General features: G+C 40.3%; 1 protein-coding gene across 2 annotated transcripts; it reads left to right on the forward strand.

Annotated features, from left to right (window-relative positions):
* Window positions 1-951: 951 nt before the first annotated feature.
* ANXA2 (annexin A2) lies at window positions 952-27,444 on the forward strand. 2 transcript variants are annotated; one of them, XM_054388355.1, is made up of 13 exons: window positions 952-977; window positions 5,978-6,037; window positions 9,570-9,669; window positions 15,439-15,533; window positions 18,678-18,791; window positions 21,780-21,870; window positions 23,132-23,211; window positions 23,546-23,605; window positions 24,100-24,193; window positions 24,348-24,443; window positions 25,343-25,401; window positions 26,081-26,203; window positions 27,072-27,444. In XM_054388355.1, exons 2-13 carry the CDS (start codon window positions 5,990-5,992, stop codon window positions 27,132-27,134), a joined length of 1,023 nt encoding a protein of 340 aa, XP_054244330.1. In that variant the 5' UTR covers window positions 952-977; window positions 5,978-5,989; the 3' UTR covers window positions 27,135-27,444. The 2 variants fall into 2 exon arrangements, with proteins under 2 accessions (XP_054244330.1, XP_054244328.1); XM_054388353.1 differs by lacking the exon at window positions 952-977 and adding an exon at window positions 1,382-1,421.

Genomic DNA, 27,444 nt, shown 5'->3' on the forward strand with positions numbered 1-27,444 from the left:
ATATTACATAAGCACTTTTTTCAGATGAGAGTCTTGTGGTTACCGTTTTCAGCTTTTGCTTTTAAGAATGTTTGACAAGAGATAGGGGTAAGAAAACTATCCCTGAGGGGATTGTGCATCCATTAGTAGGCAAATTGGCTGTCTTGCTCTTGCTCATTTGCTTATCCCTCTTTAAAGCCCCTATTGAATACTGCACTACAAAATGGCTGTTACTTTTGAGACTCTGTTTCTGATTTGTGAATCACCTTTCCAAGTTGCCAGTGTTTTTTTTTTTTTCTAAGAAAAGCAGAGGGAAATTATGTTTAACTGTTAGTGACACTGGTTCAAGTGAGATACCCAGGATTTTTTTTTTTAAAGATTAGGAGAATGAAGACCTCTCTCAGTGGCACCATACTCTTGAAAGGACTAGCTAAAGGTATGCATCTGTGGGACACTGAAAACCCACAAATTACAGGAATAACTGTATGTTTTGGAAAGGGGTGCGCTTTTTTTTCTAAAGTTCTTGAGACTGATCACCACACTGCTGTCGTGAAACAGTATCTAAGGTGATCTGACCAAAGATGTTCTTTGCGCTTTTTAACAGTGTCTTGCATTTGTTACCAATGTAATGTAGGGGGTTCATGATTTATTTCTTATTAGTCAGGCCAGCAGCAGTTTCGCTCCCCCCGTTCTGGGTGTGTCTGTTCCGGCTATCTGAGCATGATTCAGAGGGCCTCAGAGCAGAGATCGTGCCCCGGTCTTCTAGCGTTTAATACTTACGGCAGTTATCATCTAGACTTCTCACAGCTGAACTCTGCGCTCTGATTGTTGGTGCGAAGCAGGCTTGGCTGTAGCTGCAGGCTATAGGGAGCTCGGTTTCCCATGTACGAGCCTAGAGCGGGAGGGTGCACTTCTGACTCGGTGATTGTGGGGGTTAGGAAGGACTCTGGGCCGCCGCGCTGCAGCCAGGGCTGTGCCCTGCCCAAGCACCATCACAGGTACGGGCTGCAGCTACAACTTGCTGTCCTAGTAACGCAGGGGTTGAGGGCTACGGGGCCGCCTTTCCCGGGGGCAGCGCGGCAGGGACAGCTTTCCCCACACCTGAAAGGTGGGCCGCTCCGCGGAGAGCGGCGCTTGGGGGCGAGGGCTGAGCCGCGTTCCTGGCGCCGCTTCCGCAACCTCGGGAGCCCCCTGGGCGGCCCCAGGAGACGGGGACAGGGCTTTGCGGGACGCGAATGTGGAGGGAGCGTTGCTCCTGCCTTGCCCGTGCCCACCCCGTCCCTCTCCCATTCTTGCTGCGAGAGGCGGGCGCGGACGGGTGAGTCAGCGCCACGCCGGGAGGGGGGAGAGCCCGCCCGGCCCTACAAAACCCCGCCCGGGCCGCTGCCGCCCCCAGCCGCTGCCAGAGCCGTCGCTAGAGTTGCCCTGCGCGTCCCCGCCAGGTGAGCCCTCGCCGGGTGGCATGGAGCTGGGGGGAGGCGACACGGAGCCGGGCCGGGGGTGCGGGCGGGTGTCGGGCCGCGATAGACACTTCCCCGGCGGGAGCGCAGCGGGCACTGTGCAGCCGCGGAGCGTGGCGGTGGCTGGGTGCGGCCGCCGGCTTTGCGCCCCGCGCATATCTACTCTTCCCTCGGTACTAACTCCCGTTACTTCTCTATGCGTGGCTTCACGCCGCAACAGCGGTCTCCAAAGGTGGGGCTGCCCATGGAGGGTTTAATGCGCCCCGCACCAACTCTGGGTGTGGCGGCAGCGCTGGCAAAAGAGGAAGCGGACCCGAACTCTGCCAGACTTCCCCAGACACTCTTTTTTTTTTTTTTTTTTCTTTTCGTTACGGTACACACAGGCTCAGCTGGCAAACGACGATGCTATACATTCACTTTTTCAGTAGGGCCTCGCAGAGCCGCGACTGGAGGCGGTCCATATAGGCTCAGCTATAGCGGGCCCGGAGGCACTGCAGGAGGCACGGCGGAGTCCGGAGCCTGGTCTGGGGCAGCGGCCCCTTCCCTTCTTCTCCAGGGTGTGGCTGCGGCTGTTGGCGCTGCTCTGGATGCAGCCGCAGCCGCTGGCATGGGCAAGAGAGAGGCCCCTGTACAGGGCATGTTGTGGGTAGCCTTTTAGTAGTAGTTCTTTTCCGAGGTTTGCCTTTGCTGTCCTCCACGGTGGGCCAGGGAGCCTTGTGTGGATCCTTGCTCATGTAGGCATCCAAGCTTGGACACTGCTCTCCCACCCCACCCTGCCATGGCTGTGAGCAGACTAGCTGAGGTCTTGCTGCTGCCTTTTGGGTTGTGAGTAAGCTTGCCCACCACTTCCTCATCTTCGAGTGAAGAGGGGCAGTAGGACAAAGGAATATTTTCATGTATTGTAACTGGAAAAAAAGTTATTTCAGGATGGTTGTGCAGAATTAAGTTGTTTATACATGACAGTTTTAATTATGTTTAATGTTAGATGTTTTCATGTTCATGTTCAAATGCTGTATCTGCACGGAGATGTGCAGACCCCAACATATAGGTCAAGAGTGCAAGAATCCTTTATGCCCTTGAGTGGTCCATCCTTGTGTGTGTCCTCTGTTGGTGGAGCCAGTCGTGATAGGCAGCCCTCGTGAGTATAGTTTGCCTTGATTAAAAAAAAAAAAATCCTCTACTGTCTCAGAAGTGGGAGTAACTTGCATTTAAAGAAGTAAGCCCTAAACTTTGTGTGTGTGTAGCATCTTCCCAGAACAGGACATCTTCTGGGTTGTTTGTGGTGGTGTTGTTTAATGGGCTTTGAAATCCTTTTCTGTAAAGCTACTTTTTTGTGCAAGTAACGGCTGTAAATGATCTGTTAAGCTTTCATCAGGTGATTTGGGGAGATACAGCCTGGCTCATTTGTGTTTGCAGTTAGCATTCTATATAAATGAGTGATTTTGAGTCCTTATTTCATTTGCAGCAGATGTTGTGGATCTTCCTTGCTCTCCCTCATTTCTCCTATTGCCAAGGCCTTGCCTTAATTCTTGGAGACTTTGCACAAATATGCTCCAAGGGAAAGAGTTTCCATTCTCTCATTCCGGGGATGCCGTCTCCTTGGCTCAGATGTCTGGGAACACCCTTTGCTCAGTCTCTGTCTACAGGAGTATATTAAGTGCTTTTTAAAATGCTAACTCTGCTTATTGAGCAATGTAGTTGTTTGTGCATACCTGACAGTTTTTTTCCATGGATCATGTGGGTTTTTTTCAGCTGTCATGTACATTAGCTGCCCCTGGGAATCGAGATGCAGGGCTGCTTTTAAGTACACACTCTACTGCCTGCCAGCAGTTATGGGGATGAGGTAGTGAATGTAGACTAGGTCCAATATAATAATAGGATTGCAAAACCAGTGATTACTGTGGAGGTCAACATCAAAACAGATGCTATCTCTTTTAGTGGAATAACATTATGATTCAGTATTACCTAACATGGATTGAGGAGGAAAACTGGTTGTAGAAACTTGCCTTAAGGCAAGTTTACAGCTGGAAGGTAAAAGTTGATTCTTTTCTAGTATGAGGAAGAACAAGTTAGTACAAGTATCCTGTGTGCTCAAACCCACCCAGAACTTGTCAAAGCTACATCAGTTAAAATCGTTCTATCATAGAACAGTGAGAGTCTGTTCTCAGACATGAGTGCCTTACGAAGCAGGGTGTGACAAGAGATGTGTTTGTTCTCTGGGTAAAAATCTTTCTTTGCAAAAATTCTTGCAGAACCTCCTTTTCTTTTTTGTTTTTTTTTTTTTTCTTTTGCCAGCTTGTGGCTGATGAGAGGCCAGTTGCTATAGCATTGTTGTGTGCTGACGATATGAAACTCCCAGTTCTAGCTCTACATGAGGGTGTGTTAGTTCTGTTCCTGGACTCTGTTCAAGATTTTTGTTCCAACAAGCCTGGTTCAATGTGGTTTTAAATTGATGTAGAAACAGGAGTCTTGCAAAAAGCTTTTCAGTGATTGTTTGGTGAAAGATTATACTGCAATTGGTTTGCTTCAGCTTTACTGGTATTTTTTAGTTCTTTGTGATAAGCAAGACTAAAGGTCTTCAGTTGCTCAGTTGCTTTGGTGTTGGTTATACTGTCAAAGTACAAAGGTCTCATTGTTAGGCACTTCATTTTATTAAGAGTAAACAGGAAGAATTTCATAACTTGGTAATATATTGGTTGAACAGCAGGTAGTAGCTTATTACAGCTTCTGCAGCCTGTCTTTCAAGGGCTGGGTTGGACTTTCTGCTCTGAAGAAGTTGATGCATGACTGATTTTCATTCTCCATTTTATTTTCCCTCCCCTAGGATCTTAATTTTTACTCAAAGTAAAGTTGCTTTTGTTACTTATACCTAGGTTGCTTCAGAAGATGAAAGGTTGTCATTCTGTGTGCTATGAAAGCTGTGTGTTTTTTCATTTTACTCTCATAACACTTGCTATGTCTGCTAAAAGTAAGGATTTATCTGCTTTGCTCTCTATGTACAAGAGATTTACAGGAGTTAAACCAAAAAATAAACATTTGTATTAGACTGTTAACTAGGTTTCCATTATTAAGAAACTATTTCACGCTTCTTGCTCATTCTCGTAAGCTTTTGGGTTCAGGTTGATCACTGAGAGAATAATTTGGTTTGTCTGGGAAGTTTGCCTGGGTGGCCAGTACTGCTTGCCTCAAAGCCCCAATACCATTGGAAGAATGACTGATGAAGGATGAAAAAAGAGTATGAAAAACTACCCAGGACTGGCTGCACAACATTTGGGAGTTGGCTCAAGGGCATGGTATCTGAGAGCTGCTTTGGGAGAACTGGTCAGTGTGGATGTGAAGGGAGTGGCACCCACTGAGGCTGAAAATACTTCCTTTCTGGTTTCAGGCTCACTTACCTGGTAGTGAAATATCACTCATCCTGCTGTCTCTTCTCTCTTGCCTCTCAGCAAGTCAACTCTTCCCTGTGTGATAATACTCTACAGCTTGACCGTAGAATTCCTGAGAAACAAGCTTTAATTCCAGACAAAGTAATGCTTGCTCCAGGTGCCAACCTGGATTACTAAGAGGTAATGCAGTGGCAATGTTTGTCCTTTCAGTAGAGGAATTTGCAAGCAGGATTTCAGGAATACATTGAGCCTCTTAAATGTTGCCTCCAGCTTACAACCTTTGTTAAAAATTTCCTCCTTAGTTGAGAGACTGCTGCAGTAGAACAGCAGTACATCTCTGGCCACCTTGTGACCAGAAACCTGCTGAAAAAAGGCATGGGGTTGTAATATAAGCATACCACATCAGTGTTCATTTCTGCAATGTGTGTAATCTGTCTCAGGGTTTGGGGTTTGTCCATTTTTCTTTATGTGGATCTGGCAATGGAGCAATGATATTGATTGGCTTGCCTCAATGACTCTTACATTTGGAGTTAATCCTTTTAAGACAGTCCTTGTTACTTAGTGTCTGACAATCACATTACTAACTGGTGTTTGCAGCTTGTTCTGTGAGCCACTAGAAAATCAGAGGATATTAGAGGCATTTGTAGCCTCTGTCCAGGCTTTAAAGACTGAGAAGCAGTATGATTTTATAAAACGTCTGCATGATTATAAGTAGTTTCAGTGTATTCCATGAGTGTTGAGGAACTGAGCATCTGATTTAAATACTATTTATTACTTTTTGGCTTTGAGCTGGACCAGGCTATAATGTTTCTGGTATAATTTTCTTAATACTGAGTTGTAGGCTTGGCTGATTCTGGTTTTAAGGTAGATATTTTCAAGTTCATAAGTTTAAGTATTTAAAATGCAGATTTTTTTTTTTTTTTTTTTTAAGAAGAGGTAAATTTTCGTTGTACAATAGGAATAAGACTGCTTGTACTTCCTGATGGTGTGGTTTGGTAACTCTTACATTTGCTTTCTTGCTTGGGATTAGCAAGATTTCATTGGACTGCCCCTTTTACTGCTGGAATGTTTCGGTACTATATAGCACACGGATGTAATTGTAAACATATTTAAAATCTACTACTTTGCTTTTTTGTTTTTCTCTTCCTGCAGCATTTTTTCAAGATGTCTACTGTCCATGAAATTTTAAGCAAGCTCAGCCTTGAAGGAGATGTAAGTAGTATTATCTGAAGAAAAGTTTGTCTTATTCAGGTGCCACATCCTGTTTCTTTGATAGCACTATACAAACAATTGCACAGTTTACAAGAGTCCATGCACCTCTTCTACGTAAACTTACAATGACTAAAGACCTTGTTGGCAGTTTTCAGCCACAAAGCAGCTGCAAACCATAGGACAGTTAGGTGAACTGACTACATGTAGTAACAGTGCTTCTCACTGGCCAGCAGCATGAGCAGTATTTATGTGCTGGGCCATATGAAAGAGATCACAGGACAACCTGAATGGCTAGTTCACATCTGGTCCCTCCTTCCAAAGAAACAAATGAATTAAGGATGACAAGAGAAGATGCAAATGTACTCTGTTTCACTGATGCCTTCTGAATTTTCTTTTCAATTACAAATGGAGACCATTAATGAGAATTATATAATTGAGGCTCTTAGTCCTGTAATGATTGTCACCAAAACCAAACTACCTTTTGAAAAAGCTTATTTTCTCAAATGTTTTCTCATTTTCTCTTTTGAAAAGCTTAAAGAACCTTGGGTTTTGTTTTGTATTTTCTACCACATCTGCACTTCATAGTTTTATTGAAATACTAGGAAGCCACATCCTCTTTGTTTTATTTCTTATGTTGCAACATTAGATGGTAGGATTACCAGTGTGGTGTCATGGTATCACACCATGAATTTGTCGTTCTGTTATTGTCTCTGAAGGGGAAGTGAATCCTGCTCATGTGTTATTTCATCATGTTGCTTATAAACTTGCTGTACTTTTAAATTATATATCTGGTAACTCCAGATCCGAGCTTGTTACAAGATAACGTTTTGCCTGGTTTTGTTACTTGTTGCAAAATAAATTATACCATTTGTGAAAGAGCTCTTGCAAAAAACTGGCTAATACACTGTAAGTAGGTGGCAAAGCTGATACACACTGCAAGAGCAGTCAGCTCTTCAGATTTCTTGACCATGTTTGTTTCAAGAGAGTATTACTTTTGGAATAATACTTGAGCAATCTGGTTTCAAGGGCAGAAATGTTTCTTCTGTGATGCTTGTAGGAGGTTGCAAACGTCCAATTTTAATGCTGTTCCATGCCGGCATTTTCATCAGAAATCTTGCCCCAGAGCCTAAGAAATAGGAGGCAGTTGGTTTGTTCTGCAGATTCAAAGTCAGGAGCCATAATTATTGAGCAGCTAGTCTGCATAAAGGACTTGCCGAGTTCCCCTAAGCGATGATTCATGACGCTAGCTGATGTTAAACACAGTACTTCAAACACCCATTGTTCTCAGAAGAAAAGTGTTTAACCTTGGATCATCACAAGATGAACCCAAGTCCTGTTTGGTCCAATAATGAATTTATGCATTGTGTGTCAGTGGTGTAGCGATGGATTTCTTACCAGATGAAGGTGACCTGCTTGCTTTAGCCTGGTATTATCTCCTCTTTCCTTTAAGGAAAGGAGTGAGTTGAGCAGAAGTTAATCATAGAATCAGTCAGGGTTGGAACAAGAGAGTATAGAAAGATTCTGTGTCAAAGATCTTGCTGTTAAGTTTCATGCTTTGCACCAAGAACTGGAATCCTGTATTTTAGTCACCGTTTTATGGCTTACATGTCAGGTGATGTCAAGTTACTCAGTTTTCAGACATGATTTTTTTTTTTTTCAAGGCCAGATTACTGACATACAGACATCTTGAAAGGGTCCTGGGGTGTTTTAGAAGAAGTTGCTTCTCTTCGCCATTCTCATTATCACTGTATGCTTCTTCCTTGTGTTCTACTCTTCCCAAGAGGATTGAATTCATCAGGAATTTGAAGACTGTCCATTTACTGTTAGAGAAGGTTTCTGGCTTTCCTGGGAATATGTATATACATGGTTCTTCCTAGGACTTTTGGTCAATGTCAGGAAGTCTGAATCCATTTAGTTGCATATGCTGGATGGAAGGACTGAGGAAAAGATCACTCCCAAATTGCAAATATAATGCTGTGTATTTTCTCAGTGTCTGATACCATCATACAGTAAAATAGGAAATACTTTGAGCTGGGTGGAAGGAGAGGTACCCAACTCTGATGAGCTCGCCAGATTATCCAGAAGTTGCAGTTAATTAGAAGTGCTGCATCATTGTGTATCCTAATGAGCTTTGGTTTAGGAGTCTTACAGGCACATACATTCCTCTGAGGCTACATTGTGCCTCTTCATTTGCTGTTTCTGTTAGCAATTTGATCTGCTAACAGGAAAGGCTGTGTTTTGTGGTATGGATGTGGGCCAGACTGGGGCCACTTTGCTAGATAAGCTGATGGTAAGAGACAGAAGAAAGAATGGTTCGGTTTATCAGTGCCTTTTTGACTTCCCATTTCCATAGTGTAACATAGATTGTCTCAAGAAGGCGCAGTGATTGCTGTCAGGGAAATCTGTTCAGGACAGTGTGATCTCTACAAGATAGAATCAAATGCAGTCAAAGCCCATGAAATCTTTTACTTAAAATTTATCCTCCATTTAACAATTTTGCATGCAAAAAGATCCTCCAAGGATATTTAGATAGCTTAGTCCTATTTATGTGAACTGTTCTCTCTGGGGTTAGGGACTGAAACAAAAGTTTCCAGGGATCTTTATCTAGAAAGCGTAGTCATTCATTCACTTAGGAAACAGCTATGGTAGTTCCAGATGTTAGCCACCACACCTTTTTGCCCAAAGCTTGGGTCTCTGAACTCAGCAGAGTGGGATTTGTATTTCTCAGCTGTTTGTTTGAAAGTCTGTGGTTTAATATAACTTGCCCATGGGAGGTGATATGAGCTAAGCTGTTGGCTTACATTGAAACAGCAGAGAAGAATTGAATCTCTGTTCTGGTGATCTCCTGTTTGAAGCTGCAGTCCTCAGGAGAGGGCAGAAACAGCTGATAACATCTGCAAACTTTTGAAATGTTGCAACTGTTCAGTAAGTGAATTTACCTGCAAGTCTTGTTATTCTTAGTAGAGGTGATTTGAAACATCATTTAGTTTTGTTAGCCTTGTGCTGCTTAAACCAAGTAACTGCAGGCACAGAGTTTCAACAGAGTTTCAATGGGAGGTAGTGATTAACTCTGCTTTCTAGATCAAAATGCTTTTAAAGTTTTTTATTTTTTAAAAAATTGTAGACTGTAATCCAAAGTAAAGTATCAGCTTCAAACCTAAAATACTTCAAACTTTACACTTTCTTCGAATTAGCTTTCTGTAGTCAATTTCCTTCTGGTCTAGCCAGAGAACTCCTGATTTTAGAAGGTTGATGTTTAGTGATTAAACTTGTAATGTGTTCGGGTTTTGCTGCAATAATATATAATATAATTTTCTATATATTATTTGTTAAGTATGGCCTGGCCAAAACACATGAAGAGAATTGCATTCAGCAGCTCATAGTACAACTCCATTTTCACAGATACCCAGTGGTAATTCGTATATTTCAAAATTTGGCTGAATACCAGTCAGTGAAGAGGCCTGTGTGTTACTAACTGCAGCAAGGATAGGATTACATGGTTTAACTTCCAGGTGTGTTCTTTTTCCTCTAGCATTCTCTCCCACCAAGTGCCTATGCTGCAGTTAAGGCCTACCCAAATTTTGATGCTGACCGGGATGCTGCAGCCCTGGAAGCAGCCATCAAGACCAAAGGTGAGGAACATGGGCTGTGGCTTTGACTCCACTTGTAAGATAGAATGCTTGCATTAAAAAATTAATCTACTGTGTCTTAAGACTACTGTTTTAATATTGTTATTCAAGGATTCCTATTTTAGGAGATAGTGAATTCCTCTGACATGGCCAATGAAATCTTGACCTTGTTAGATTTTGAACTCTCTAAATGTGTTCATTGGATGTACTTTTGAAGTTTCCAACCAAGGTTATCACTGAAAATTTCCACTTTTTTCCTCTTGAACCATCAGTACTTCAAATTCTATTGCTATCTCTGCCACTGAGAATGAAGTGTCAGCTTCTGTGGCAGTGATTTGGGACCAAGCTCTGGATCATGGATTTCTACTGGATTATTGGATTGGACAATTCTTTCTTTCTGCGCTCCAGACAGATGAATAGGAATGGTTTGAATGTTTTTTCTTTGGGATATGAACTAAGTGGTCATGTATTAATTGGGGTAAAAGAAAGTCCTAGAAACAACAGAATGCAGTTTCTGAAATTACTTTGCCATGTTTCAGAGGCTTCTCTGAGCCAGGCTCTCAGGTAGGTTTCAATCTGCTTAGATCAGTGCCATGATCTACCATTTTGCTGACTGGCAGGAAACCATGATGACGCAGGGGAGAGATGCAGCTACATGGGGATGCCTGGTACCTGGAAACAATCAGGAATACAGGAAGTGCAAACTACAGCTCTGGAGTAATACTTTGGTGGTACTCCAGGGCAGCAACGCTCTGTCCTTGTCCTGCTCTGTAACAAAGAAAGCGTGTGTCACGCTTTCTGGACTTCCTCCAGGCCAGAGAAGCAACAGCTGGGCATACCTGGAACTGCCAAGTCTTTTGCTTGCATGTCAAGAGAGGGAGAAATTTAGGAGTCAAACAGTTTCTCATCAGAAAGAAATGCAGTCTTTCATCAGTGCCAACAAAGCATGTCTGACTTGCTTTAAAATAGATTTCCCCTGCTTATCAAGTGTGGGGCTTCCTCTCACAAAATTTCAAATTTGACTGGAGAAATCCCTGTCTGCTTATTAAAGCAGGTTCAGTTCTGATTTTGAATAATTTTATGGTTTGTTTTTATTTTTAAAAATTCTCTTGCAAGAGAGGATTAAATGTCATCGTGCTTGGCAGAAGATGCTGTGTGTGTACATAGTTCTGTCTAGGCTTGTTTTTTCACAGTTCTAATTAAAAGGCAAATCCTAAGCATGTCAAATAGACCATCAGACTTTTAGGACACGTACAAATTTACACATTTTAACACTCAAGCTATTAATTAGTGCATAAGGAAATGGCAATATCCTAGGCAGTACAAAATCTTTTTCCAGTCAGGAAATTCAAGCTCATGTCACTTTTCCACTTCCAGCAAAGATAAGCAATTATTGAGTTTAGGTTTAAGATGCATGGAACACTTCATTAGAGGAATGATTCCCACCCATTTGAACAAATAATAGGGAAACACATTTGGGGACCTGCATGTTGTGGGATTGAGCATATTTCTGCTCATTAGCTTGCTATCCAGGAGTTTTTTGGAGAGGGCAGCTTTTCAGGGCAGGATCTCTTTATGGTTTTAATATTGAATCTTCATCTTCCACCGTAAAGACTGTCTCAGAGGAAATATTCCTGGGGAGAATAAAGAGCAAGAGTGTTAGGGCATCTCTTCCAGGCACTTCCTGTGCACAGTGAATGTTTGGTTGCAGGATATTTTATTTACTAGTTCAGAAAGATTGCTAAAATGTGAATTCTGTAAAATGTGTGGGTTTTTTTTCCAATGCAAATAACTGAATCATCCAGATGAGTGGTTTTCTGCTAACAGTGATGCACAGGGAAGTTCTTCTGCAAGAAAATATTTTAAAATATTTCTGGGAAAGATCTTCGTAGGTTTTGAGCTAAAAATGTAACATAATGAACAAACAATACCTACCCACAGCAGATCCCTTTTCCCCAATTCTCTAACATTCAGCTAGTGTTGTATATGGAACACAGAGGTAACCAATGTAGGTTGCTTCATCTTAGAATTGTGAAGAGTAACATGACTTGTTCATCTTACTTAAAGACAATGAGAGAGATATAATAGCTTATAAATACATGGGCAGGCTCTCTGCCTTTGAGGTGGTGAGCTTCCAAACAGACATAAGAACCAAGTGTTTTGGGGGCTTTACTGTACACAGGATAAAGGACTCCTTCGTTTCAAAAATCTAGGTCTTTACATTCTATAATGGGCCTGTATTTCACAATCATCTAAGTAGCAGTCTTTTGGATTGTGTCCTTTATAGCAGTACTATGGAAATTGAATCCCGTGGAGTCTTACCCCTGGGATAAATCATTAGGGTATACCTTCTGCGTTTTGATGTTAGCAGTATGCAAGGATGAAATTTGCAGTCAGGGCAGGCCAGTTTTCAAAACCTCCTATCTGATTAATTATCCACCAGTTTCCCAGTAATGCAAACTCCCTGACTCAGTCATGAACCTCCATTTCAGTGATTAGGTGTAAAATGGGTAAAACTTACTTTAGTGGTTGAACAACAGCCTTGTGTTTGTTTTAGATGTAGAGTGTCTGACTGTTCTGCAGTGTTCATTAGCCCTATTCAGCTTAATACCTCAAAAGTTAGCTGTCTATTTATGGAAATACTATTATGGGAAACACTGTAACATGTTCACTGTGGCATAGGTCTATCTGCTAAAACTATACTGCATGAATTATTGCTCAAAGCCCTTTGCTGGGCTTTGAGCAGAGCTGTTGAGTTAAATGCAAGGAGCTTACAGCAGCCTATAAAGGGAGGTGTGCAAAAAGGGCTCTAGATGCTATAAAAACAGTTTGTAGTGAGTCCAACCTAGAGTTACTGCAATGCAAATAACTTGTTACAGTTCTAGCTTATTCCTTTTGTAACAAACATCATTGCTGCGGCAGTTTCATGTTTATGCTGTTTAGTTTTTTTTTGTAAGAAGTTCATCCAGTGCCTAAGCATGTCGTCTGTAAATGCAGCTTTCTGCTGCATGGCACAAGAGGCTGCTTAGTTTCTGTATAATACTCCTTTGTGCCCTGTGCGTAGATTAGTTGTACTGTGTGCACCTAAATAGAAGAGACTAACAAACTAGAAGGCTATTAATAGAGTGTATGTTAGGATTCCTTTCAGTTCAGGGTGCTGTTCTTTTTGCCCATGGAAATTCAGGTGTGGTGCTGCCTCCTCTGTGGAGTCTCCTTTGCAGACTTGCAAAACCCACCTGGGCACCTTCCTGTGCAACCTGCTCTAGGTGACCCTATTTTTAGCCACAGGCTTGGACTAGGTGATCTCCAGAGATCCCTTTCAACCACTATCATTCTGTGATTCTATGTATTTTAAACAAAAACATTAAAACTCCTGACTTTGGTGATGTTGATTTCCTCTTTATTTGCTGTTTCAGCCATAACACTGTGGTCTTAATAACAGATTACATATTTTAGAAGAAAAGTTGCTATCAATCAGAGGGTTGTTTGGGGTTTTTTTAAGGTCTACTTCTCTACCATCTCAAATATATTTCCATTGGCAAGGAATATTTTTGTGTTTGCTTTTCTGTGGTTTTTTTTGGTTGGTTGGTTTTGTTTTGTGTTTTTAAGTAAGCCACAATGTCTAATTTTCAGTTGCTCCCTGATAGAAATGCACTGGTAAAAACTGCCCAACCAGAATAAATTCGGAAATAAACTTCTGTTTCGCTGCCCTGAAACTTTGAGTCGTTTTAAGAGAACAGCAGTAAAAAGTGTTAGAGTTGCTCTCCTGCTCTACTCCACCTCAGCAGATGTGAGTCAGCATCCTGTCCATGCATCATGATTCCCAAGTGTTAAGTAAAAGTGCTTATTTTCCATTAAATTCCAGAGCAATGAGTTAATTGCATATTTCTTTCCTCTAAGCATATGAATAATAAACTTTAATTCAGTCATTTTTTGGGCTTCTAATCTATCACAATTGTGATAAAACTTCAGAATTTCATCTGCCTTTTTTTGCATGCCAAGAATGGTTTAAATGTAGAATTTACTGAAAAGCTGAAGGTATAGGCTTTTGCTGTGGTCTTGTAACAGCTGAAAGGTCCAATGTATGTGCATCTGTCTTCATTTCTGGACTGGGACAAGTTGTTTTATAAAATGGGAACCCTTTTTAATATGTGCAGGAGTAGATTATGGCTGAAATGTCAGCATATTTTCAAAAACCAAAATTTTTACCTATGGCATTGGATGCTTTCCAGGGCCTTTTGACTTTGCAGGCCTAGCTGGTATGAGTATGAGCACTGATGTTAGTCTGTCTCAGCATGAGCTAAGGACATGACACTTTCAAGTACAGTTTTTCATCATGAAAAATGTGGGTAAGAGGGAGAAAAAAATTTTGGACTTGATTCATCGTTTTAGGTTTCTGTAGCTAAAGGTTAAGAGGGCTTTTGCAGCATTCACGCTATTTATGATTAATTATATAATATCTGCTGCAGTCCTTTGTTTCAAGTTTCTGCAAGGTTGCTCGAGTAATAAGGAAAATAAATGTAGATGGATTCTGGCAGGGATCTGAGTTCTGCTACTAGCTGCTGGGGTTTTTTTAATCAAAAAGTCATCATTATTACTCGTATGTGCAAACACGAAAGATGCTGAAGAGCGTCCAGTCAGGGTCTGGGGATAGCTTTTGAGTTGCCTAAACCAAGCTGCTGCTGACAAGTATGGTAAGAACAACTGTGCCCGTCCAAGGAGTGCAGGTTCAGGAGGATCAAGTTGGAATGGAGCAAATGAAGTAGTAAGAATGAGAAGGAATCATGAGAATGAAGGAATGAGAAGTGCAAGTTAGTAGCAGTAGCCAGAAGCAAGTGGACAAGTCATAAGGTGCTCCCTGTGTTGGAAAGAACATTAAGTAGCAAGTAGCTGTATCTAAAAAAAAAAAATAAATCTGAAAAGCCTGCTTCCTGGACAGCCTGTGAGCTTTGTCTCTGTATGCATTGACTTGTATTGCTGACCCCTACAACATCCAAAGCTGTGGTGTGCATTAGGTTCTTCTAACAGCCAGAGTAATCCCAGATGCATGCTTTGGCTTTTAACCTACAGTAAGTCTTAGTGATCTCCTTGTATTCAGGTTGCAGTTGCATTAAAGTGCAGGGATTTTTAAAACTAAACCTTTACTGATCTGCAGTTCACTGACTTAAAAGATGGATCGAGAGTTTGATCATGCAAGGCCTCTAGGGCATGCTAGTTAAAACTTAGCGTGCATCTTGGAGTGATGATTTCAAAAAAAGTACATGTAGTTCAGAGCTGCTGAGAGATTAAATAGACTGGTTTATTTTCCCATTTTTATGTTAAGAATGATATTTAAATGTCTGTGGGCTAAATAGGGAATACAACTGCTTTATTAAGAAGCTTTAATTGGAAACAACGTACCAAAATGATGGGGCAGGCTTTAGAACACACAAGTTCACGTTCGTCTTAAAGCCTGTGTTCTTGATCAACGTTTTGCAGAATGCTGTGTGACTAAATACAAGTACACAGACACACAAGTGAAGCAGGAAAGAAGTAGTAAAGCTGTTCACAAACTAGCCTTTGTTGAGGTGTATATGTTCTATGCATCTATGTCACATCAAAAGTTTGAGCCCTTTCTCCAAGGCCAGGACATGACATATGCTAACTGAAAGAGAGCTGTTGAGCTCTGCTCCAAACAGCACATATGCTATGTTTTGAGTGTCAAAGAGCAAATTACTACACAGAGAACATAATAAGAAAGCTTCTTCAGTTCTTTGCTTTTTGTCTGCCTAGGTGTGGATGAAGTCACCATCGTCAACATCCTGACAAATCGCAGCAATGAACAGAGGCAGGACATTGCTTTTGCCTATCAGAGGAGAACCAAAAAGGTAACAAAATATTAAGAAATAACCAAGAATTTAATATTTTTCTTGTGGACAGATTTTTTTTTTTTTTTAAGGGCTTGTGTGTTTCACAGTTAAGTGGATATAAACTGGAGATAAGTATTATTTGGTTTATTTTTCCACTAAAATTGAAGATGTGTCTACTTTGTCTATGCTGTCACAGTTGAGGACTGGTGGGACTTCTGAATTTGTTGAGTATGCACAACTGGGACAGAAATCTGTCTGGGATTCCCCACTGTTGGGGAGACAGTGGTTTCCTAGTACCTCCAGAAATGCTGGCAGGTGACATACCAGCCAGTCAAACACTGGAATGATACAACAAGTTGAGCTATCATTAGGTATTATCTTTAGAAATACCTTAGATACCAATCTGTTGACAGAGAGAAGACTGTCAAGTGTCTGTGGAGTTCTGCATAATGAGTCTTGTGATCTGGAAGGCAAGAGAGGTTCTCTTGGCTTTTGAACTTTTGACTGTCTTACTATAGTTGAAATTTTATGCCCATGAAAACCAGGATATTTCTGTAGTTAGGATTATGATGATTATCTCTTTCAGGTTTGCCAGACCCCAAATGGTAGTCCTCCAATTGCAGCTCAGAATGATCAACTGAAACACAACGTAAATCTAGAATTGAATTTTGGAGATTCACTGGCTTTTATGCATGGCTGATACAGGCACATGCAGAAGCACACACAGGTTGAACACAAGTGTGTGTGCATGTCTACACCTTGGCCGTCACACCCTGTGGGCACTGGCAGAATTGCCTGTAGAAGTGCACCCTAGTAGTGAAATGTGTCACTTAAAACTTTGCTGAATGTTTTGCATGACTACAAAAATGCACAGTCAAAAAATCTGCAACTTTTTTCATCTGTTTCCCTCTCTCACCTTATTTCCTTGCTCTGACCCAAGGGCAAACTGAATTCAAGTGGCAAAGAATAAAAAAAGTCTATAGATACAATGCAGATTTGCAGTGGAAACAACTCAGTGAAATAAAGTGAAAGGCAAGAGAGGGGGGGAGTGGGACATGAAAAGACACATAGGTGTATCTCTTAGGGACATTATCTCATGGGGTTTTCTGGCATTATCTCATGTGTTGTATACACCAGGCTGCTCGTTCTGTGTGTTGCAGGATTTCTCAGTAGACCATTGTAATTTCAAAAAGTGGCAGATCTGCCTCTCTTTTCATTCTTTTGTGTTTAGTGTCTAATGGAGACTATTGGTAATCTTCAGAAACAGCGTTGATCTCTCTAGTCTTTCCCCATCACAAGTGCCAGGGGAGGTATAGGCTGGATATTAGGAGGAAGTTCTTCACAGAGAGAGTGATTTCCCATTGGAATGGGCTACCCAGGGAGGTGGTAGAGTCACCGTCCCTGGAGATACTCAAGAACTGGATGGGGCACTTAGTGCCATGGCCTAGTTGATTGGATAGGGCTGGGTGATAGGTTGGACTGGATGATCTTGGAGGTCTCTTCCAACCTGGTTGATTCTATGAAACTGCCAGTGAATACTGGGGGCTCTACATGTGTGTATTTGTATACAGTGTCTGGTCAGTCCTAACTGCTGCAAATAATCTCTTAACTATGAAATTAACTGCTCATTTGGAACACAAAGTGAAAACCTTTCTCTTCACTATTTATGAGTTAAGGTGCTCTGTCAGTTATCTGGTTCCCACTTGTTTCTCAGAGCTCTCCTAGCCATGGCAAAAAATGTCAGAGTGGAGACCCTGCAGGGAAGAAGTCCTTATTTCTCTAGAAGCTAATATAAAGGCCAGTGGTTGATTCACTTTGAGGGTTTTTTTGTAGGATTGTGGGGGTATTTTTCAATTACTTGGGTAAATCCTACCGTAGTGATTTTGTCTTCCCTTTTGCCTTCACGCCAAAGTGCAAAGATTGCAAAAGCTTCACTCAGCTAATTGGAATTCATGGCAGCATCCTAAAATTTATTATAGTCAGTATCTTTGCTGTTTCAGCTGATATCTGAGGAATTTGTTTTCATATGAATAAATGATGGGATATTGTATTCAGAATTGAATTACTGTAATAAAACATTTCTTAAACTAGAGCCGCTAGATGCCCAGCAGCCCCATTCACTCTCTTGGTCAATCTATGCATTAAATGCCTGCAGTATTAGCATATTAGTGTCCTGGATTAAATGGGTGACTCTGCAGTTTAAGTAAGTGCCTTGGCTCTTTATTTCTCTGGTACAAACTTTGCTGCAGTTTTGCCGAGTTCACTTTCTCTACGTACTCTTCCCCTGCCCCTCAAACTTAAAAATTGTTATTGTAAGCAGCAATTATCTTCTGAGTGCTACAGACTTAATTTATCTTAGGGGGAAACATTGATCTGTATGAACCTCGGACTTGATTTTGGGGATTTCAACTTTCTAACTACACTATAATGAAGCTGATTAGTTGGCATCATTCACATTACACCTGAAACCCATTAAAAAAACTTTATTTGCTGGAGATTTGCACACATCCTGCAAAGTGAACATACCTGACCCTTTCTTTTTCAAGGATAGATTGACAATCGACAATAGAGTCTTTGGCTGCACTCTTCTGAGAGTTTCCTTTAAGACAGGGATAATTTTTCTGTGCTCGAGGATGATTTTTTTTTTTTTTTCAATTCCCTTCAGCGAGCTCTTTGCGACCTGGGCCTGTACAGTGGAATGACTGTGCAGTCAATTTTCTGATGTCTTGGCTAGCAAAGAGCTGGGATGATAGGAAAAACACAAATAATACAGCACTACTGGAAAAACTATGGAAGTGTGATGGAGACCACAGTGAATGAAACTCGGATCTGTCTATGCATATTAGATCCAATAAAGTGCCGGTCCTACAAGACTGGAGTGGAGCTGTTCAGATGTGGCTGCACCATGCTTCCTAGCACTTTATCAGCCACCAGTGGAATTCTTCCTCTTTTTTTGGAGGATGAGAGTAAGTTCCTTGGCCCTAAAATCTTAGGTTTTCAAACAAGAAAAGCTCTTCATCTTCTCTTTCCTTGTAATTGTGTAAGAAACGTTATTGAAGGCTTGGAGTTGGAGACTTACAGCACTGCAGCCTAAATTCTCTGGAGATCAGAAGTGAGCTTTAATTTTTTTTTTTCCCTTCCATCACCCCTCCTTTTTTACAGGAACTTTCTGCAGCACTCAAATCTGCTCTCTCAGGTCATTTGGAGGCAGTGATGTTGGGCTTGCTGAAGACACCAGCACAATACGATGCCTCTGAATTGAAAGCCTCCATGAAGGTAAATGATTTTGGAAATTTAAGTATGTTAGTCTGATGTTTCTGCCTCAAGAATGAGTGTGGACTTCATATCCAAGGCTACAGTTTTCTAACTTGTCCACTGATGACTTTTTTTGGTTTTTTTCAGTACTACAGGTTAAGTATCTAGCTACATCCAAAATGACAAAAATTCTGAAACCATTTGATAATTACATCCTCTCTTGAAGGAAAAAAATAGTTGGCATTAGGTCAGGAATAACTTGTAGGCTCTGCTCTGACTGGTTGCTGCTTTGCAACCAGTAAAGTGCTCTGAAAAATAATATACATGTTCATAGTTGCAAAAGATAATTAAGAAAGCAGCTGTTAGCCAAAGCCGTTAAATCCTCTGGTAGCGTTTATAGGCTTAAATAGTAGTTTCCAGTTACTGGATCATATTATTGATCTTGAAAGAACATCCTGCACAAAACCTGCCTCTGTATAAAACACAAAGAGGAGGAGGCATCAAAAGCAGTCTTTGAAGAAACAGCCCAGCGGTGAGTCCCTGTGTTCAGTCCTCTTCAGTCACAGGCAAACATGGAATAGATTGCTAGTTTAGAAATAACCACTGCAGGCCACTGAAATTAGACTTTGAGAGGTGCCCCTGCCAGTGCAATCACCTTTCAAAGTAAATTAAGGTTTGGGAATTTGTATTTATAATTACCACTTAATTTCTGAATGTTCTTGATCAGGTTAATTTTTAAACAATAAAAAAAAAAGTATTAAAATGTCCTTTGAAATTCAGAAGACAACAAAAAAAGCCCAACTAATTAATTCTCCAGACTGTGAAGTGGGTTAAACATACAAACAAGCAAACAGAAACACATCCTCCATCACCAAACCCCCCCCAAAATTCCCTTAAACCTCCAACATCCAAAAACCAACCCAGTCTGGAGATGGTAACTCCTTAATTATGGGCCAAATCCCTCTTTGAGTAATCAGATGCTGCCCTCTTCTGGTATAAGCAGAGGCTACCCATACTTTACTGTAAATCAGATTAATTTGGGTTTGACTTACTCGTGGTTTTGGTTTTGTGATTGTTGGTTTTGGGGTTTTTTTGTCTGATCAGTTGTGTTTAGGATGACCTTGTACTTATATAGCATTTATGCTGTATTTACAGCCCAAAGACCAAGCCATTACCTCAGATTAGCCACATTTGTAGAATATTTTATTCTCTCCATAGATCAGCTATTCCCACCTCCTAAGTGATGCTCTTAATATGCCTAAGCGTAAGTATGGTGCAATACACAGAGCATAAATAAGCTACGAAAATAGGCATCCAAGTTGGGCAAAGCAAAGTTATTACTGAGGAGTTCATTATTTGCCTGGTATACATTCTTACAAAATACTTTTAAAATATTTAGAAAATCTTAAATTTTGTCAGGTTTCCTTTTACTCCAGATACCCACTAGAGCCACTCTGTGGAAAGTTTTCCTAATTTTCCTTTTTTTAAACCAATATTTATAAAATTGGTTGGGTTCAGTCTTGTCCTCTTCTTTGTTGTTTTTTTTTTTTCCCCCCACTCCTTTTTTTCCTCTTCAGTAGAGACAGTTTTTCCAACAGGGTAGTTTTCCACATAATTACCTCCATTTTCCACATGTGAAAGACTGCAAGCATGAGTTTTCCCAAGATACTACTTGGCATTTTCCCCTTGGAGTCCTGTGGAAACCGTGCCCATTTTTGCCACCTACAAGTGCCTTTCTGTTGCAGATGGACATAACAGCATCCTAACAGGAGGCAAAAGGGTGTGTTTCCTGTCTACTGGTGATGCTGGAAGATGAGGGTTATAAAATTAGTGTGAACATGATTCATTGTTAGGTAAGAACTAAAACAGAATTAAAAAGCCACCAGTGGAGCCTATCTAAAAAAAAAAAAAAAATCAAAATATTGAGGCATCTGGCTGCCAGATGGCTTTGCCAGCTGGTTACTCAAACATCCTTAGTGGTCTCAGGAGAGAGAAGCACCTTCAGCTCATCCAAGTTAGTCTTGTGTTCTGAGTCTGTCCTTCAGAGTTTCCTGTCTTTCTCCAGCAGCAAGAATGTTGCAGCGTTGTTAGCAGCAACTTTTGTTTTTTTGGCTGTTAATCTTTATGAATAATTTAACAAAATTTAGAGCACATTGATCAAGCCACATTGTTTCAGAGTATGAATTACTATAATGTTTAATTAATACCTGGTACCTTTTGGTGTGCTTTGTAGTTTAATGATATCATCTATAGAACTTTTGTAAACAGTAGTAATGCAGCTTAATTTAAAGTCCTGATTATTGACTTCGCTCACAAAAGTGGCTTTCAAATATTACATAAAACCTCTCAAATTATTCAGCTGGTTAACAAAATGAAATATGAGGGGTTTTTATCATGCTAAATAATTTTTTTATTGGTAATAACATAGCTAGTAGTAATGTTTCATCAGGATTTGTGTATTGTGAAATACACGAAAAATAAGGACAATTCAAGAGGGACTGTTAGCTAGAAATTCAGAACATGCTTAAATATTTGCAGGCTTGGAGACAAGGCCAAAGCTAATGATAGTGTCACCCTTGGCTTTGTATGTATAGAGGAGGAGTTGTATTGGAGGGAGGTGTGGAAGCAGGGAACAACAGACTGATGGCTGCCCCTTTGCATACTGAGAATCAGATTTCCTTCTTGTGCTTTCAATGGATGGAAAAGTCACACATGGGTTGTGATAGGTTGATCTCATGCACTTATGCTGATAGGAAGGCTGCTGAGTGTGACACAGCAAATATGCATTTCCCAGAGATGATATCTACAGTATCTCAAAGCTATTGGAGTAGTATTTGGCAACTAAAAATGTTCCATCTGGGCTTTCTCGGGCACAGTTAGCAAAAAATATCCCTGAATGGTTGTGAAACTGTTAGAGTGGGAGAAAGGAGATGTCTGTAAAATATTTTTGAACCATTCAAGCATGCCTTTTCATTTCCATCACCTAAGTGAATTATGTGTGTGTTGCAGGGTCTGGGAACTGATGAAGACACACTCATTGAAATCATCTGCTCACGAACAAATCAGGAGCTCAGTGAAATTAACAGAGTCTACAGGGAAAGTAAGTTTACTTCTAAAGTTTCGATGGAGTATGTTTTTACACTAAGTTAGTTGGGTAAGTTCCCTTCAGTGTGAATTTGATTATTAGAGTCTATTATACAACATTTGCTTCGATTCCTGGGACACAAGATACTTTTTTGCATTGGTGTCCTGAATAACTGTGTGTTTATATGGTTTCATCTTGTTGCTTGGTAACAATCAATTTGGAGAATGTTTATTTACATGTATTCTGTGCTTAGTAACGGAATTAATGATGTTAGATTTATGGATTCTGGGATCAATTATGTACTAAGTAGGTGAATCTGGAATCTATTGAAGCATGCTTGTAAGTTTATTTGGTACACCTGCTAGAAAATACATGAAATAGAATTTAATAAAAGCATATATTCTGCTTTTCAAATTTTTAAATCATGTTATCTGATTGAAGCTATAATTGATCGATTATAAGTAGACATAAGAGTGTTCATTTCCTTCAATGTTCCTTATATTTTTGTATTGTCCATTCTGGATGGGTTTATCACAGTTCAGTAGTGCAGCTGTCCAGTGCCTGTTTGTTTCCTGGAGCTTTAGAGTTGAGCTCCACCACAAATAGACTGAAATGTAGAAAACTACTGTGTGCTAATGCTTAGTAGTTGTCAAGCAATTCTGCTAAGGTTCTAGCTAAGCAAAAAGGACAAGCAATACCAATGTAGTCTTAATGGCTGGTTCTGAAAACCAACAGTATATGTCAGCAAAGAGTGTGTTGCTGCTGTAGATTAGGTTGCTGTTTTAAAGAGGAGATAATGTGATTTTGTAGCAAGAGAGTATGACCACTTGGAAAGCAAAGAAAATGTTTAGATACCAGAGCAGAATCACATACAGCATTCTTTTGATTTATCGTAGGAGCTTTTATCTTTTGCATTTACCATGCACTTGTCCAGTCATAAATCCATGAGTGGAGAAGGCCTAAATGCTATGTTTATCACGCAAGCAAACATCCGTTAGTAGCTAAGAATGTTCTAAAAGGATATTGAGCTTAAACCAATATTCCCTTCCGTCGAATAGTCTCAAGCTTTCCTGTTATCTTTCCGTGGCAGACTTTGACTATACAGGAGCTGTCGTGACTAGCTGGTAGCGATGTTGGTTTTGTTGTATGTAAGCATACGCTGGTTTTCATTGTCTTTCATGTGAATGCCTAGCACACAGTATTTAGCAGCTGCTCTTCCTGTAAAAGAGTAGTTGTAGAACACCATTTACTTGAAAATGATTTTTTTGTTTCCTAGTGTACAAGACAGAACTGGAAAAGGACATTATATCAGACACATCTGGTGACTTCCGCAAGCTGATGGTTGCCCTGGCCAAGGTAAGTCTGTCAGTGTTTTTCCACTTCTCCTGATGTGCCTGCCCTTTGGTAAGTGACTAGTGGTTGCCAGTAAAACAATTGAATTTCTGAATCAATTTTAAATTTCCTTGTCTTTTCACTGTCTTTTGGGGAAAAAAAAATACTCAAATGTTGAAGGACAAAGTATTTTGACAGGAAGGCAGCATTCATAGGATCAGCTTCATAATGGGGATGAAGCATACTGTTACTCATTAGCAAATTCAGATTTCAGAACACTAAAGAGAAAAGAATATTCATATAGCAAACTGCTACCTGTCTATTAACCTCTTCTAAATATTGCTATCCTTGTTTGAAGGGCAAAAGGAATGAAGATACCTCTGTGATTGATTATGAGCTGATTGACCAAGATGCTAGGGTAAGTGCTGATAATGACTGTTAAATGTCTTTTAAGTTGATCAAGCTTTGGGAGAGATACTGAGAGTACAAATACTGTGGGTATCTGCCACTTGCAGTCCTCATACCACTAGTACCCACCAGAGTACAGAAGCTCTCTGGTATTTTCCTTAGACATATTGAGAAAGAGAACCTTTAACAAAAAGAAACACATGAGAGATTGAACTTAGAGACTGTTAACACTTCCTACATCTGTATCTGCAAGGAGCAGCTTTACTGAGGTAAAGAAAGCTAAATACAGAGTAAAGTCTGTAGATAAGAATACAGACAAAGTCATTAGTCTTAGTGTCAGGTTAGATTTTGCCCTGGTGGACTGCCAGGTCATGTATACTTTTATTTCTCCCACTGACACAGTTCCAGTAGTGCTTGTTTTCCAATAAGGAAATGGTATAAATTTATAATGGCTTCTTCTGTCACTCATAATTTTCATGATTTTGCTTTTCATTCAAACCCTAGGAGCTCTATGATGCAGGTGTGAAGAGAAAGGGAACTGATGTCCCCAAGTGGATCAACATTATGACTGAAAGAAGTGTCCCCCACCTGCAGAAAGGTACCATTTGAGAGACAGATGTTCTTTTTTCTGGCAAGAGAAAAATATACTGGTATCTGGTTTTGTCCCAGATATGATTGAAATTAGTATGAAAAGCACTCACAAAACATAGGAGGTCTGCTTTTAATTTCACCTGTTTTCTTTGTTGTGATAGTGTTTGACAGGTACAAGAGCTACAGCCCATACGATATGTTGGAGAGCATCAAGAAGGAGGTTAAAGGAGATTTGGAGAATGCCTTCCTTAATCTTGGTGAGTAACCCTGAAGTAAAAAACTATCTTTAGATAGGATCTTTTCAGTGCTCTTACAGTGTATTGTGATACGGATTAGGGCCCAGCTTCCTCTCTGTTGCTGGACAAGAAATTAAGCTGGCATTAAGCTGTATCCACTAGTCTAGGTATGAGGTAGCGTAATTTTTAACCTGTGCAAAATACAAACCTTGCTTTCCAGGTGAAAATAAAAATGCATGTTTTGTGATCTGCTGTTAGCTCTATTTGATATAGAGGCTTAATGTTTGTTTCCCCAAACAAAAATGTTGAAACTATAGCTGAATCCATTAAGTATTCAATATAGACATAGGTTGGAGGGAGAACTGTGTGTGTGTGAGGAGAGAAAATAGGCAATGAAGGATGCTAGAGGCTAATAAAAGAGCTGCTTAGACACTGAATCCTCTGAAAAGGGAGGCAGGGTGTAGGGCTGGTACTGTGGCATGAGATGAAGATGACAAGGATGTCGCTGAGTTTCAGAAGAAATTCTTTGAGGAAAATCTGTTTCAGACTAGGGGTGAACTGAGAGCTCTGTAATGCAAATGGAGAATAAACAGCTTTGAAAGGGAGGATTCTTAAGGATTAGCATACAATGAGTGTTTCCAGAAGAGAGGTTGCTTATAGAAGTGCAGGAATGAATTGTGTGTGTGATGGGGAATGCTTTCTCAGGTGGTGAGCATTTGTGGTTCAGTCACAAGCTTAGCCAAACAACTTCCAAGTAACACTTTGGGGAAACACAATTTTGCTATGTGCCCTTTTGGTGACACTTTTACTGAAAACCTTCTTGTGACTGCTTATGTCTTATAAAATAGCTCCAAGATTCTGTGTTCTGCTCTTCAATGTATGAGCAGGATTTTTGCTAACTGTTATTATCTCTCTCTCAGTCCAGTGCATTCAGAACAAGCAGCTATATTTTGCAGACAGACTGTATGATTCCATGAAGGTAGGGAAGACTGTTCTTTCCTTCTACTCTTTTTTTTTTTTTCTTCTTGCCATTGTTTCATCAAATTTGGAATCCCTAGGAACTTTTAGTCATGATGTGTGACTGGCATGTGAATAAATGAATAATGAATTAGTGTTGTTCAGAAACGTTCTTTAACAGTTACCAGCCAAGACCATCTATTCAGATCAATCTGGTATAGGGAAAAATAGGGAGGGGGGTATCAGAATAATCTGTATTAGATCACTTGATTATAATTAGCAAAATTAGACATATCTTTTGCAGGTAAATAAGAGCTGACAGCAAAAAAAAGCTGTTTATTGAAGGGCCAAGTAAGACACTAAATTAGCCTCAAAACATTTTCCCAAGAAAAGGAATGAAAAAGAAATGCCTGGTGACAGACATTAGGAATTACCAGAAAGACCTCGTGGTGAACCAGAAGTGCTGCTTACAGCCTAAATAGATAGGTTTGTGACTAGAGGTTGGTCAAACACTGCTGATTAGAGAAGTATATTCAGGCTGAAATTCCTCGATCTTAGTAATCACCTTATTTAGAAGATCTGATTCATTGTATTATTTATTGCTACGTCTCAGTTGCCTGTAGTTTACTCTTTTACCACTAAGTATGGTGGAATCTTATGCAATTCATCTGTTACAGTTCTACATGTGTATCTGCTTGTAGGGCAAGGGAACTCGTGACAAGGTGCTGATCAGGATCATGGTCTCCCGCTGCGAGGTTGACATGCTGAAAATTAAGAGTGAATTCAAGAGGAAATATGGAAAATCTCTCTATTATTTTATCCAGGTAAATTTTGCTGCAGAGGTCCATACACGATGAGGAAGTCTTCATTGGATTGATCATACCATTATAATTCATGTGAGGTGTTCTAGACACTGCAGTGAAAATATGTTATTATCCATGCACTATTGAAAAATCCACCTTGAACTTTACAGTCGACTGCTGGTAGAACTCATGACAGCCACTTGACAGTGTATGTAGGCTTTGTGCAGTCAGCTGATGTGTTAAGAAGGAAAATTCTGTTCACCTGTCCCTATCCTCAGATCAAAAGAAAAGACAGAATTGTTCTGTGATTGCTGAATGAAAATAGAGCACCTAAATGACTGCTGTCTTTCATTTCAGTGCTTTTTAGCTAGAGTGTTTTTTGTCCATGTCTGTGATTGAGCAGGAGCTGTACTTGCTAGGGTTTATTTAACTTGGAGCATAGGTAAAGAGTTTGTGCATCTGTTTAAAAACTAATTATCCATCCACCCTCACAACAGCGTATGTAACATGATTTCTGTGGAGATGAACTTGAGTCAGAATCTTAAAGCAAAATCTTTTCCTGAATATGTCAGTTTCAGATTATAAGTAAATTTTTAAAATAGTGAACTTGATGTGCGATTTTTGCAATGGTCAGTGAGGAGCAAAACTGAGTTCTTCACCTTTCCTTTGTTGTGTTAACTCTTTTTCATACTAAAATTTTTCTACCTTCTCAGCTTTGCAAGAATGATAAATAATTTCAATATGCGCATAAGTAAAATTCAGCCTTGATTAGTCTCCAGGCTGACAAGGCTTCAATTGTTGAAACTCAGTCTGTCCCACAGGTTTAGAATATAATGCATATTTTTGACTGTTTCCTCATTTTTTATATTTTTCTTCCTTTACTTTACAGCAAGACACAAAAGGGGATTACCAGAGGGCACTGCTGAATCTGTGTGGTGGTGGAGACGATTGAAAACTGATGGAAGAACCCCAATTTGAGACATGCCTTTTTTGCTCTTCATTTTACTGTAATCCTAGAAACAAACAAACAAAAAAAGATTTGACTTGCCTAGCTAACCTTGGCTTGATTTAATGTCTGCAAGACCACTTGATGTAGTATGCTTTCCAGTGCTCTGTGCACCTCTCCCAGCAGCAGTGCTCTGCTTGGCTCTGCCAAAATTCTTAACAGTATAGCCAAAGAAACTAACCTTCCAAAGATAAACGAGGTTACAAGCGCTTGTGAAAGTCTGCCTCTCTGTGCAATGTTTCTCATAAAACATAAA

Source organism: Indicator indicator, chromosome 16 (assembly GCF_027791375.1).
Source record: "Indicator indicator isolate 239-I01 chromosome 16, UM_Iind_1.1, whole genome shotgun sequence".
Classification (NCBI taxonomy): Eukaryota; Metazoa; Chordata; class Aves; order Piciformes; family Indicatoridae; genus Indicator; species Indicator indicator.

Excerpts from the sequence above, each read along its gene's own strand:
- ANXA2 (XM_054388355.1), top strand. The coding sequence starts at position 5,990 with ATGTCTACTGTCCATGAAATTTTAAGCAAGCTCAGCCTTGAAGGAGAT. Across the intron at positions 15,534-18,677 it reads ATCAGAGGAGAACCAAAAAG|GAACTTTCTGCAGCACTCAA; the intron begins GTAACAAAATAT and ends CCTTTTTTACAG. Across the intron at positions 24,194-24,347 it reads TGTCCCCCACCTGCAGAAAG|TGTTTGACAGGTACAAGAGC; the intron begins GTACCATTTGAG and ends TTGTTGTGATAG.